Source organism: Falco peregrinus, chromosome 7 (genome assembly GCF_023634155.1).
Source record: "Falco peregrinus isolate bFalPer1 chromosome 7, bFalPer1.pri, whole genome shotgun sequence".
Taxonomy (NCBI): domain Eukaryota; kingdom Metazoa; phylum Chordata; class Aves; order Falconiformes; family Falconidae; genus Falco; species Falco peregrinus.
This window is the reverse complement of record NC_073727.1, coordinates 84,759,181-84,773,763: the sequence shown is the minus strand read 5'-3', so window position 1 is coordinate 84,773,763 and position 14,583 is coordinate 84,759,181. Positions and strand designations below refer to the sequence as shown.

Genomic DNA, 14,583 nt, shown 5'->3' with positions numbered 1-14,583 from the left:
CTACCTCCAGTACTCAAGGAAGGGTTCAGTGAAGGCTTGAATGCTTCCCCATCTCTACAAGGACTACCTCCCAGTACACTCACAGGACTTTTTTAGTAAAGCTTTTAGTAGTGACTTACTAATTCTAAGTGTTCCCCAAAATTTTGTCTTGTCTCTGCTACTCCAGTCCCATGGCAACGTAGCTTTTCTGATACAGAGAAGGATCAAAAAGACTGGCAATTTTGTAGTGACAGATTTCATAGCACAGAGTATTTTGTGACCTATCTTGTCTGACTTGAGCAGAAATCTTGTTCACCTCATGCCCACTTTATCTATACTGCAGTCTTATAACACTTTTAAACACTGAATTCACAAAGCCTGATTAGGATTTTGCCTTCTGTAATTTCCACGGATCACTAGAGCCTGAACATCAGATGTCTGTATAAAAAATATTAACTTGATAATATTCAAATAAGTGTAAGATTCACCTCACTCCAGGTAAATACTTACCATTAAGCTGTTTCTTCTCTTCAGACAGAGTAGAGGAAAACTCTACAAGCATTAAGAAAAAGCAACAAGCATGACAGTAAGAAGTTACAGCAAAGTACTTGCATGAATCATACTAAATAAATAAGCCAAAGTAAGGATCTCCAAATAAAACTTCCATAACACTAATAGATTGACCAGGATGCTTCAGGTATCAAGAGGTCACAAATAAATGCAGCACTGATTACCACTCCAAAAGATTAGGTATCATTAAAGAAACACTACGTTAAAAATGCCAAAAGTTGCACAGCACTAAAGGATAGGAAACGTAAGAACTCTGGCACTTCAAACGTCACATTATCTTGTGCAATTACAAACTTCATGGCTAAGAAGCTCATTAGATCTGTCAGACTTCCAATGACACTTGCCTCATGACAACATATAGCGGGCACTGAATCTGACCAACACAATCCTTGGAAGTCTAAACTCACTCCTTGGCAGAAACCCAGGAAAAAGAAAATCTTTCTATAAGCTCCTTCTGTCAAATGATTTTATTTTGACAAGTTATTGTCTTGAGTTTTTCCTTAAATCTACAGTAAGCTGCAAGTATTCCACACAAACAAATACTACCAGGAAAAAACAAAGAAGATAAAGACCAAGCAGGTGAATTACCTAGCGTGGATTCATATGTAACATGCTCAACTCCAGGGGAAAGGCACTGCACCTCTCAGCCACAAATACTTCTGCTCATAGCAAATCTGAGGGAAAACCAGTCCTCTGGATGCACGCAGGCCCCTTTCTGCCTTCTCTACATTGCACATCTCAGAATGTCTCAATATGAAGGCCCATTTTATACTCTCTTTTATGAGAGCCAGGTTTGGGGAAGTGAGAGAGACCAGTTTGTTCTTCCTGCTCCCTTTTACGAAAACTAAAACGTGAACGTTTTTCCCCCGTTCTAAATCCCTCCTAGTGCTATACATCACAGCAGCCAGTGTTAGAGGGGGAAAATGCCATTGTGAGAGAACTGAAGAAAGGCTACCGGAACAAAGCACCAAGCAGACAGTACTGCCACCAATTCACACCACTTCAAGCTTTCTGCCAGGACAGGCAAGTCATTCACAAAAACTTGTTTCTTATTACAGGCAATTTTTTGTGTTCAAAAGGCTACACTCATTTCACTACACTTTAGCTCACACGCTGAAATTGGCATTGCAATTTTAAGGATAGCTTGAGGCATTTTCAAGACACAGCCCTACCTCTCTTCCTCAGATGACACCATAGCTCTCAGTCTAATCTCACTGAATTAACAGTAGTGCAGCATGTGTTCTGACTCCCAAGTTATGTTACCACTGAGGTAACACAGGACATATACTAACACGTGTCTATGAGAAACATTAGCAGTATTAAAAGATGGTAGATGGCAAACTAGTGCCCGTATTAGTGTTCACAGCTGCGTACCCTGACAGGAAGGCAAGCAGTTTAATGCTGTACGGGTTTGTTGAGGGAGATACTGAAACCATCTCTTACATGCCTGGGTACTGCTGCAGTTACTGCACTGGCCTTCTCAGCAAGTACAAACACTACACATTTTTCAACACACAGCTCCACTGTAACACCACTGAAGGGACACTTCAGAATTTCCCATTAGTGAACACCATGCCATCAAGCAGCATTCCCAAAAGACAAGATGACAAAACATTAACTATCACCAGTGTTTTCAAAAGACTATTCTTAAAAAAAACCACCACCCTAGAGCATTCAAGGACAAGCTTCAGATTCCTTAAACAGTTCAGTAAGCAAATAATTGTACCATTTTCCAAAAAACCACCAGAACACAGGAAACAAAAGCTAAGATAAACAACCACAAATCTTCCAGCAATGCCCCAACAAACCTACATCTGCCTTACCTGCCCTGTACTGAGCCTGTAGCATCAAGGACTGATGCTTGCCCTACTGCCAAACACTCACCCTCTGCCACAAAGAGAAACCCATGTATTCCATAATTCGAAGTCCTGTCTTTCCTCTATACTTATGGGCCCATTTAATCCTGTATTTAAAACCATGCACCTTAACTTAGTATTTTATTCTTCTATTTTTCAAATGCAAACTTTGCTTAATATGGTCTTCTGGAAGGATGGAAGACTAGAATTATGGCTGGCTGACAGTGAAGTCAATCACTTTTTTGGATAATTCAGAAAAGGAGGATACATAAACCTATCAAGAATCAAAGTAAACTAACAACTCTACAGTGAAGAATTTCAGCAAATCCAGTCCCATCGGTTTGGTGCTTAATTAATGAAATTACATTTTTTTCCAAGCCTGAAATGGCTAAAAGACACAAAGGCAACAGAACTGGTTTTATAAAGCCAACAAACGTCATCCTGCAAATATTACTACAGCAAGATAGACAGAACAGTCCTTTAATAGAGAGAAGCAGAAAAAGCGAACAGCAGAAAATGGACTGTCATAGCTGGCAGGGGCAAAGATATTTATTTTTTACTGACTGGCTGTCACAAAAATTCCCTCCAGTTGCAGAAAAGTTAGATTAAAGAAATCAGCAAAAGTCAGGGTTACTTTTAAATTGCTAACTCAGCTGACAGAGTAGCTGTAACTTATCTGTAATACCTCAACTCCATGAAGCAGATACGCTGTCAAGGTTTCTTCATACTTTGCAGCATTTACCTTAAAAGCTCCATACTGGAATTAGCTACCTAGCAACACGGAGGTGTAAAATACTATTCCCCTTCATGTATAGGCCAAACTCAACTGTTAGGCAATGTGATCTAAGCACTAAGCAAGCATGCAGTGCACCTTGTCAGAAGCTGAAAAGCTACAAGACGTGGCTGAATTTGTGAACTAAAGGATGCCACAGAATTTGAGAATAATAGTTGCAGCCATTAATTCTTTCATTTTTTCAATTCAGTTTTGCTAAGGGTCAATATTCAGTAACAGCATCTGCTTCCTAGGTATAGGAAATTTTTGCTGTGTCCTACAAACCAAAACAAATACCGAAGGTTAAAGTCTCTGGAAACTACTGCCGGTATTTTAAGACAATAAACTACGTCTCTTGCTATTCTGACTGGGAGGAGTCTTGTATCAGCAAAATTTTTTCTAAGTAAATTCAAACTAATGGACCCAACAAAGTGTTCAGAAAGGATAACTGCTCATAAAATGTATTCAAATAGCTTAACACATATGCGACCTGCCAAACCCATGTCTGGTGCTGAAATCACCAGACTGAAAATACTGACTTTTATTTCAAGATCTGAGAGCTGCCTACGACAGTTTGTCCCCTGGGATCAGAAGAAGAAAGAGGTATCTTGGGGGAAAAAGAATAAATTTATTTATAGATATATATACACGCATAACACAGACATGTCTGTTTTCTGATGACTAAGAACAAAAGAAATGTAGCAGTACATTACTTATACAAGTCTTAATGCATAAAATAGTTTCATCTTCAGGTGTCTCCTGTAAAAAGACTGAATATATGCAACAGCCTTCATCTCTATGCAAGAACAGAGACTCTCCTCATAAATAGGATAATTTAGGATTTCTCATAATTTCCAGATAACTTTGGAGTAAAGCACAATAGAATTTTTTTCATTCTTAAAAACCTCACCTTTTGGAGCAGCAACAGACTTGACAGCCATTCTCCCAACAAGACATTCCTTCAGCATTGATTCATAATTGACCCAACGATGAACCTATATTAACAAAATATGTTTTCACAAAATCTGTAATTCTTACTGTGTTGTCCTATGAACTACAACAGAAAAGTTCATTTTTGTACAGTGGCTAATGTAATTAATTTAGCAGATTTTTTTTTAAACAGTCGCTGTTACATTGTTCAGTACTCATTTTTACTTCTATTCCAGATGGCACATAATTAAGTGAAAAAGTGATAACAGTTTTATTTATTCACTCTATGCTTTGCAGTATCTGAACATCATAACCTTGAGCTACGGAAAATATTTCAGAAAAGCATTTTTATGACGTGTGCTACACAATTAGCAGAATAAAGACCTTGTCTTTACCACAAGGGTAATTAGTCTTGTTTAGATGCAACTGAAGGGATAAAGGAAACAAAGATAAAAGAACAGTGGTTTAGACACACAAACGCGTCCTACCAAGATGGCATATTTCTGTTTCTGTCTTAGTATCAGTGAATTATTTGGAAATTTTCGATTATTGAAAGTCAAACAAAGTGATGAAAAAAGCAACAGCTTTACAGATCAGAGCTGGAAAACTTGCAGAGAAAATGGATAGCAGAAAAGCCAATTCTGATACGGCATCCACGATAACATCACAAGAAGAGAAAAGGAATCAAAGTGCTGCACAACAAATTTGAATGCTATCTAGAGATTTTAAAATAAAAAACTTAAACTGGACAATCCAAGGATAGGAGATAAAGAATCCCATCCACAAGTTGTAGTTTCCTCAACAGAGATAACAAAGAAATGAAGAAATTTTGAATGACAGTTAATTTTCCCAGAAATTTGACAAACACTAACAACGTACCAAACTCTTAAAGAGATCAATATCCAACAGACACAGAGTGCTAAAGCAGAGGGGATAACAAGAGAAATGTCTACAGAACAGGAAAGGCATGTGAACAAGAGTATTTTAAAGATCTGAACACTGCTTTCCATTCCCATGACAAAACAAACAAAAAATAGAATAAAATGTAGCAAGTATGTATCTCAACTTATTACCAACTTGACGGGCTTCCCCAAATACTCCTGGTGTCAAGACTCCTGTTTCAGAGTACAATATACAATGATGCAGCCACAGAATTCCAGGCCAGAAGTTGATGCTGGATGAACTTTCAGGAGAGAAACCCCAAATTCCTTGAAACCAAAGAATTATGCCCAAATCCAGCACTCCATTTGTGAAAGGATTAACCAAAGACAAACTTAAAGCTAAAACTTCACCACATCTTTATTTACCTTGCTAAAAACATTTTTTGCGATTAAAGGCATAACATACTGTGATCCACAAACGGTAAAGAAGTAACAGATTTCCTTTCAGAAACAGAGGAGGTTTCTTTTCTGCTCTTTCTCCATTTCTCAGATGAGCCAAGGAGACTAAAGCAATGTCTCTTGCTAAAAACCACCAACTCAGTGAATCATCTTTTGCAGCATTAGGCTTGCAAGTGATTCCTTACAGAAAGCAGACCCTTTACTTTTCGAGTCTTTTCAAAATGTTTAAAAAAAATGGTAAACCAAGAAAAGACCAATCGTCATCTTGTGATTTGTTCACAACCAGTTAACGGCAGCTCCAGCATTTTTTCTTAGTACTTTGTTCACCGATAACGCAGCGGCCAAGTTACTACTACAAGCACTTTTCAAAAAGTGAAAGTTCTGAGAAGAAAATGCCTCTCAAATGGCAGCAATTAGTCCTCATAGTAATTTATTAAGAGGGCAGTATCTCAAGTTGTTGCCAGCTTTATTGCTATTTCTGCTAAAAAAATAGTAAAATAGTTCAATTGAAGCATCATTACAACAACACAAAGGGAAATTTTCATTATTGTCTTTTGGTACAAAGTTTAAACCACATGCCTCTTTCAGCACATGCCATTCTAAAAAGTAACTCATTGCCTTTCCTTAGACCTGGAAAAGTTCAAATGACTGTTTCCACTGGAATGCTCTAAAAATAATCAGAAAACATACATTTTTCAAAATACCTTTCAGTAAGCAAGTGTCGTTCATAGCTAGCTGTTCTCACCTGGTCAAAGAGATCTGTACCATCAGTTCCTGCTGCCTTCATTAGTTCATCCTCACCACCGGGATGATATTCCATGTACGGTGTGACATTATATACAAATCCTGTAGAAAATTAAATATAAAAACATATGAGCAGCATTTATATAACCACTACAACTGCCCCTATCTCCAAAACCATCAGAAAGTTTGGCTTATATTAAATGGTGCAATGGCAAACAGTAGGTATCATTGAAACAAACAGTATGACTTCAGAAAACCAGAAACATCAGTTATACAATTGTATAGAGCACAAGACACATCACATGGAGATGCCAATCCTACAATGCCACACCACTTGTCCCAGCGAACATCTGAGGAAACCTACAGGGTTAAGAGGTTAAAACTTCAAGCCTGAAGACAAACACGATGTACCCTAGCTAGGAGGTAAAAGAACCAGAGACTGGTTTAAAAGGAAACAAAAAATTGAGCCAGTTAGTGCACAGAATTGTTTTCACTCTCTCTTTAACTAAGTTACCACCCATCACCTACAGAATAAAATGCCTATGGGAATGAACTGTCTCCCATAAGGAAAAACTGCTGCCACAAGCAAAAAAACCTTCCGTACTTCAGATTCAGCAATATAAAAGACTTTATATAGCCTATGCTCGTTAGAGGTTCGCAATGCTGGTACCAAATTTGTCCCAGTAAAAGGGCTCAGCATTCTTTCTACATAAGTACTACTCTTAGTATTTCCAGGGAGATAAAACAATGATTCTTAACAGGTCTGAAACTGATAAAGTCTAATTATTGTTGCTATGCAACCAGAGCAATTAGAGCCTGGAGAATGCAGCTATAAACAAATTTAACAGGACTACTGCAGACCTACCTAGCACAACATTTGAAGATATATAACATTATCAAAATAAGAAGCTACCACAAGTGGAAATGGGCCAGTGTTTTCATAAGCAGCTTCTAACACATTAAGTGTATGTTAATTACTTCACAAGGAGAGGTAGGCATTCAGCACTGAGCCGGGGTGGGGCGGGGAGGTGGGGGGTGAGACATACCTGGGACAATCCTAGCTGGTCAGAACAACCATCCCAGACAACAAAGGAAGGATCTTTGCATATCTTACTGACCTGATCATCTGATGGATGCATTCACTATGCCATCTTGTGTGCAGCACTGATTACTGCACACAGTAAAATACAAGTATCTACATAGTTAGGACCTCCTAAATATTAGTCATATGTTCAATTTACCATCAAACTTGCAGAGGCAAGAGTAATTTCATTTATATACCCTTCACACTTTTTTAAACTCCCTTGACAGTCCACTTATATATAAATTTGTGGCCTACGACAACATTGGTGATCATCATACTGGGGTTTTGAACAAAGTTTGCTTTTGTTCCTCCTTTACTTCACACTCCTCTCACCAATTTCTGCTCTTTCTTATAGTGACACAGTCTAACTACCAACACAGAGACCTCATTTAGCTTTTCCACAGTGGTGTTATTTTACTGCCTGTCCACGTATCAGGTCTACAGATACTCTTAACAGTATTCTCAGTTATGCTGTTTTTTTTCATCAGTAGTCCAAGAAAAAAGGAAAGAGATGGAAAAATGTAAAGACAGATACAGACACAGCATGATGGAATTCTTGTAAAAACCAACCTCAGAGATGCAGTCAAGGGGAGTAAGAGATTAAAAACAAAACAGAAACATTTTTAAGCAGTGATTCTGTCTGCAGTAGTAATGTCCCTTTTTGAGAGAGAGAAAAGAACAGACCTCCACAGTAAAAAGCTTGCTTTAGCTTTCCTCCCACTATAGTTTTGCTAGCATGTGCAAAAGCAGCGCACAGAGCATTAACAATCCTATTATCTTCTTCAAAAGCCAGTACTGAATAACATTTTACCCTTACTTTCACCCTCATCCCCTTCAACACCCAATAAAAACGCAGTCACCCTCACAGAGAAATTCTTAACTTTATTTTGCTGGAGTTCAGAGATGACATTACGTCAAATATTAATGCTGCTCCTTAACAGATCAGTTGCCACTAAATGAACCACTCTTCCTAGAGAAATGTCACAATAGCTCCTCTGATCTTCTTAGTCTGCTTCATAGAAGTGACGTTACCTCACAGCAAATTTAAGGCAATATTAATGTATTTTAGTTTCTGAATGATCAAACTAGAGAGCGAATATTTTACTGCTTTCTGCAGGACAACAACAAACTTCATTTTCAGCACTGCAAATACTCTTCTAGCCATGGCTACTGCTCCAAACCACCTCTCACACATTGTAAACTTATAACATATGATACTTCCAACTACTGAGCTAAAGTTCCATTAATACCATACATAGAATAGCTTAGTTACCACAGATATTTTTTATGCTAGATCGGGATTACAACTGTTCTATGCGGCCACTGCCACTTGCCTCAGTTTTATGAAGTAATATGTGGGCTTGCACACTTATTTCCCAAAGACCATTCTACAGGTTAAGTAACATTTTTAATATTTTTGTGTCTCTGGAAGCTTTACAGCAATCACTAAAAATGGTCAACTGCTAAGGATAATAAACTCTCCAAGACTGAGGAGTGTAAGTACATGACAACATTTTTAATGCCTTATTCTTGCTAAGCCCTTGTTATCTGAGGCATCACCTACAATCTTCTACTTTACATCTGCATATAGAAATAATAACATATGAGTAAAATATGCCCACTTGGAAGACTTCTTAAGAAAGGCTTGAAAGTAGAAAAAATATTGGTGACAAAATCTTTAAGAACAAAGTTGTGTCCAGTTATATTACACCTGCCCTAAACACAGAAGGCGCATAGTTTGCTCTGGCATGTGGGTTTTGTTGTTGTTGTTGTTGGTAGGTTTTTGTTGCTTCTCCTTTCAGTACAGAAGAGAGAAGCGAGGCTAGAAGCAATATCACAGCAACCAACCTCTTATACATATCCAGCAGTCCTCCTTTTTGTTGTGTTTAGCAAGCTCATCTTCGGTCACTTCAATTAGCCTCCCTTTTAAACCAGTCAAGTCCTTCCCACTTTTAGTTAGTCGAATCCAATCCATAAGACTCCTTCCTGGTTTTAAAGGTACCTGAAAAATAACAAATGTACAAACATTATTAAACACTAAAGGAAGAAAAGAGCGCTTCAATACACTTCTCCAAACTCCCTAGAAGGACTCAGACAAAAGAAGAAATAACACAACCTGTATTCTTTGCTGATATTTGGGAGCTTTACTCAGCAGTAAGGGTGCTTAAGGAAGCGTCCTATCTAGTAACCCAGACAAGGGTATTAATGAACATCAACAAACATTTAGATGACTCTTCCCAAAGCAAACTGCAGATACCAAGTGCTCCTGTGGTGGTAAAGAGTTTTTGTCAGCATCATTTGAGATACAGCCTAGAAACCTGTAAGCAACACAGAAGAGAGATTTGAAAATCGTGGCCAGCTAGGACAAGGTAGGGAAGTTCACCTTCGCAGCACCCATAAAGACTTTCTGCAAGCCCTACAGCAACTGGAAATCTCATCCAGAGAAAGCTGGGACTGACGTCTTCCAGCTTACCAGGGATGTATTAGCCATAGCCAAAGCGAGATCTTCAGGGTGTCTAGTACCTTTCTTTTCAACATCACCACAGGCTGGGAATCCCTGTGACCCAAACTCTAACACCAGGGAAGAGGGTTAAAGAATCGCAGTCCTACAAAATCGCAGCAAAACCAGAAGCAAGACATCTAAAGAGCACATCGAACCATATTGTGTGATGCCACTTTAGCCTAAGTAGGCCTTTGCTTTCCGAGTGAGGTCTGCAGACACCAAATGCCCCCCAAACCACTCCAAAGACGAAACCCCAACACGTAAAACATAAACTGCATGCAACAATTTTCAGGCTGAAAGTCTCCGTCCCTGCACAGGAGGAACCCGAGACAGCCCAGGAGGGCAGCGCAGGAAGCGCCACCGCCACCACCACCTAAAAGGAGAAGCACGAAGCATTTTTGAGCGACGCAGCGAAGTCAGCCCCTCGCCCGGCGGCCCTGCCGCAGCCGCCGCGGCCCCTCCGCGGTTGCTGGAGCCTGGGACCTTCCGAAGGAAGGGGCCAGAAGCACCCTTGCCCCTGGCCCCTGCCCCAGCCGCGGCCGGGAACCGCCGGCAAGCCGCGGCAGCTCCGCCGACAGCAAGCCAGGCCACGCAGCCGGCCGGAAAGAAGCGGCGAAAACGCTGACCCCCGCGGGCCGGGGCCCCGGCCTCACTCGCGCTCTCCACCCCCCCAAGCCGCAGCCACCGGCAGCCCCGCCGCGCTCCGAGCCGCGGCGCCGGGGAAGGCCCGGACCCCGCGGCGGCGGCCGAGCCGGCCCTACCTTGACGCGGCCGCCCGCAGCCACCCGCTGCTGGGAGCCGGGCGCGGGGAAGGCCTGCGGCGGCACGTTCAGCATCCTGCCGGCCCGGGCCGCGGCCTGCGCCCCGGCGGGCGGGCGGAGCGCTCCGGCACAGGGCGCAGGCGCGGCGGGGGCGGGCCCGGGCCGGGGCGCGGTGCGGTAGGGGCCTACCGTTGCCGGCCTACGGCTAGCGGCCCGGCCGCGTCGCCTGGCGGGGGGGTCTCGGTGGAACCCCCCGGGACTAGGCGTCCCTGCTGGCACACCTCGGGGCCTGGGGGTCCCGGCGCGGGGCGGGGGCGGGCTGCCCCGGGGCAGCGCGGGCGGGCGTTGAGGAGAGCGCGCCGCGCCCCGCGCCCGGCCTCCCCGGGGAGCTGTCTTCCCTGGCACTAAGGCCGGGTTTACCTGCAGGTGTCCCAGCGCCAGGCACGGTGCTCCAGCGTTATCCCGGCGGGCACAGCCGGCCGCTGCCACCCGCGCTGCCAGGGAAGAGCGGCGGCGAGCGGGGCCCGCGCCTCCTGCCGCGTCCCCCGGGAGCGGGCGTGGGGGCAGCCGCGCCGGGGGCTGCGGGCACGGAGCCAGCCCCGCCCGAGCAGCGCACACCCCCCAGCATCGGCCAGGGCTGCCCCGGGCAGAAGCCCTGGCGTTTGAATTAACGTTTTGCATTTTTTTTTTTGTTGTTTGTTTTTATCTTTAGAGGGTTTGGCCTGCATGATGATTCATACCAAACTTCAGTTATCAAAACTAAACGCACCATCAAACTGACTCATGTTAGACCTTTTTCCTCATGTCTACTGTACAAGCAAAACTGACAGGTTCCACACTGTATTTATATATAACAGTGTAGCTCATGTACATCAGAGCACCTGAGTGACACAAGTGAAACCCCTTCTTTAAAAGCAAAAACCAGAGTAAAACTTGGACCCTTCTCTCCATCCGGAAGACAGCTGTATCATTTCTCTTTCCATGTTTGAAACTGTTGTAATAGCTGGCATAACATTGGGGTACTTAGTCTGATGATTCCTTGATACGCTTCCAGAGGGAGCCTACCAAATCACAGTAAAAATGCTTTCCTTGTGTCCTCCAACCTTTGAGAAAGTCACATAACCACAGAGCCCTTTAAAACAAGGCATCCATGCTCTGCTCCTAGAATTTATATTTTATATATAAATATATATAATAAGACCTGAAGTTAAAAAATACCAATGAATACTGTCCCTGCCTATAGCAGGACAGGAAAAGAACAAAGGGAAAAGGCTCAGATGAAATTACAAGACATTTCAGTTTTATTAAGAATAATTTACATACAAATAAATTATCTTTAAAAATACTATAATATATTTTTATAATAAGTTTAATTTAAGTCTTAGAAATTGCATTGCCCTTTGCTGCAATCAGCAATCTGATTCTGTTCTTGAATCTTGTTCCAGATCATCTTCATCATCTTCGCTATCAGAGTCTTCATAAAAGGAGATTGTAGCTTGGACTGGGAAGTTCTTCAGAAGTGCTTCAGCTTCCTGATATAAATAATCATAGCACCTTGATTTGGGCCAAAATAGTCTGAAACAAGTACACAATAGGTTTGCTTATTGCTATTACATAGTCTGCTTGGAGGCTGACAGACAAGAAACAGCAGTGAAATTCTGTTAAGACAAGCATCCTACAAAGCTCTTCCTCACATGCTCAACTGCTAAACCACTTTCTACATTTAAATAGGAAAGAAAATATTCTCCGAATTCTGTATTTTCTTCTGAATATATAAAGATGCACAAAGTGCCAGTTTTGCAGCACAACTACTCTAATCTGAAACTTCCCACTATGGTACCTTGTTAACAGTATTACGTGGGGATCTGATCCAAGTACTGCCCCCATTGGAACTATTCCTGGGGAATATAATGGGCGTCAAACAGGATCCCCAATATACTTTGAGTTCATTTTGTTACTGAATGTCCCCAGCCTAGGTAGTTGTTTACAGTGCCGTGAGACAAATCTCAAAGTGAAGGGAATGATTAAGGCCTGGGGGGAATCAGACCTTGATATTTCACCCATCTTTCCAAGAAGAATCATCTAACAGATTGTGTTGTACCTGGAAATTAACATAAAAAATTGCTGATAATAACACAGCAAGGGCTATCAGCTAGTGACACATTATACTGTAATTACTGTTAATATACTCCACCGTTCCCGTTCCTTTTCATCTAGCATCCTCTTTTGCTTACAGTTTTGAAAGTAGCTGAAGAAACAGACAGTAGAAGCTCCAAGAGCTAAGAGACTAACAACTTGCAACATAATAAAACACTGATTACAGATTGTTTATAATAGAAATACATTAAGAAACAGAACTAGATTGTTTTCTAGAGATTGCAAGTAGTGCTTCCTAGGCTACTGTTTAACTGTACTGTAAAAGAACACTGCTTCTTTTGCAGCACAAAGTAACTGACACTTGCTTTATAACATGTCTCCATTCCCAGTGTTCCCTGCAACATTCTCTAAGAAATTGTAAAGACTGACATCACTGACTGCTCTGGTGCTTTGGCATGAGGGAGTCTGTGCATCAGCCTAGATTTGGGGGAAAGCTGCATCCCGTCTGGAACAACTACCCATGCAATTACTTCAAGGGCCTTGCAACACCTACTAGTACTTCTGAACATAGACTCTCCTGCAGATGCAACCATAGTTATTTTATTTGCTTTTCAGAAATGACAGTGCAGGTACTACCATTAGTTTCACCATTAAAACAGTAGCTACACCAGTATTTTCTTCGGCAACGCTGGCTTGGTCAGCCCATGCCCGCTCCTCCTGCCACACTTTTCCATGCCTGCCCCTGCTTCCCTGCACCAGCACACTGGAGGCTCGCACAGCAAAGCAGCCTAGGAGCCACAACCTCCCCAAACTCCCCTTCCTTTTTTAATTCTGAGCATGGGAATGAGCAGCAAGGTGCTCCAGCCAACACTGCCACCACACACACACAAAGAAAAACAACAAGAAAAAAACCCACCCAACACACCACAAAACAAAACAACAACAAAAAACCACAAACAAACACCCCACCCAACACATTAACAGTGCGATATGCCCAAGTCCCACACCACAGAAGCACTTCAACGTCTCAAAGGTCTGGTAAACCCGCAAGTCGCGGCCCGGTTTGCCCAGGGACCCGCCAGCTCAGCAGCGCTCACTCCGAGGCACTTTCCCACCTACAGACACGTTATGGGTGGGAACAAGCGGGGCGGGGGGGAGCGCGGGGCCCGGCGGCGGCGTTACCTGACGGGGTGCGTGTACTGCGCCAGCTTCCGGGGGGCTCCGGCCGGCCCGCGGGGGCTGTGGGGCTGTGGGGAGAGAGCAGAGGTCAGCCCGCCGGCACGGGCACGGCACACGGCACGGGGGGCCCACCCGAGCAGCCGCCGCCCCGCCGGCGCTGCCTGGGCGCTACGGCGGCACTGCCGGCGGCAGGCGCTGCGCCGCGCCGCCCCACTCACCGCCGCGGGGCCGCTCGGCCGGGCCGCCTCGCCCGGCGCGGCCACCCAGGGTCTCCAGAAGGGCGCGGGCCTGCGGGCCGAGGGCAGGGCCGTGAGGGCAGGGCCGGGCCGCGCCCCGCACCGGGGCGAGCGGGAGAGGGGCGAGCAGCCCCGGGGGGGCAGCGCCGCCGAGGGCGGGCGGGGGCCGCCGCGCCCCGTCCTGCCGCCCTCCATCCTCCGCCGGTCGCGGACCGCTCGCCTGGCCCTACCCGCCCCGGGCCCGCAGGCTTTTATAGCCGGCGGCGGCCGCTGCGCGCCACGGCGCCCACCTCCCCCGGCTCATTTGCCAGCGCCATCAGCAAAAAGGCTCCGCGCGAAGGCGCCGCTGTGTAAACACGGGGTGCGGACGCGTGCAAGCCCCAAATGGCCGGGGAGGGATGTGGCGGGTCGGTGTTAATCGCACTTGAGCCGACACATGGCAGCTGCCGGGCGGGGGGCTCCCTGTGGGAACGGGGCGGGGGGCGCGGGGCGAGGCGAGGGGAGGCAGCCCCGGGGACGTGCCCGGCCGCTC

General features: G+C 44.2%; 2 protein-coding genes across 4 annotated transcripts in view; both read right to left on the bottom strand.

Moving 5' to 3' along the window:
• Positions 1–11,073, bottom strand: part of LOC101916182 (cytochrome b5 reductase 4) — a 44,609-nt gene extending 33,536 nt beyond the window's left edge. Inside the window, exons 1-5 of one of the 3 annotated variants that reach the window (XM_055810445.1) lie at positions 10,960–11,073; positions 9,124–9,277; positions 6,193–6,293; positions 4,088–4,172; positions 490–531 (exon numbers count right to left, since the gene is read on the bottom strand). In XM_055810445.1, the coding sequence (XP_055666420.1) occupies positions 490–531; positions 4,088–4,172; positions 6,193–6,293; positions 9,124–9,250 (355 nt within the window). In that variant the 5' untranslated portion in view covers positions 9,251–9,277; positions 10,960–11,073. Of the gene's footprint in view, positions 1–489; positions 532–4,087; positions 4,173–6,192; positions 6,294–9,123; positions 9,278–10,539; positions 10,662–10,959 lie in introns of those variants that run through there. The other 2 variants (XM_055810443.1, XM_055810444.1) reach the window with 2 other exon arrangements.
• Positions 11,074–11,817: 744 nt separating this feature from the next.
• Positions 11,818–14,355, bottom strand: RIPPLY2 (ripply transcriptional repressor 2). The gene is given in 4 exon segments (XM_055810640.1): positions 11,818–12,114; positions 13,819–13,883; positions 14,034–14,334; positions 14,336–14,355. Coding segments are annotated over 4 exon segments (552 nt in total). The 3' UTR covers positions 11,818–11,948.
• Positions 14,356–14,583: the final 228 nt, after the last annotated feature.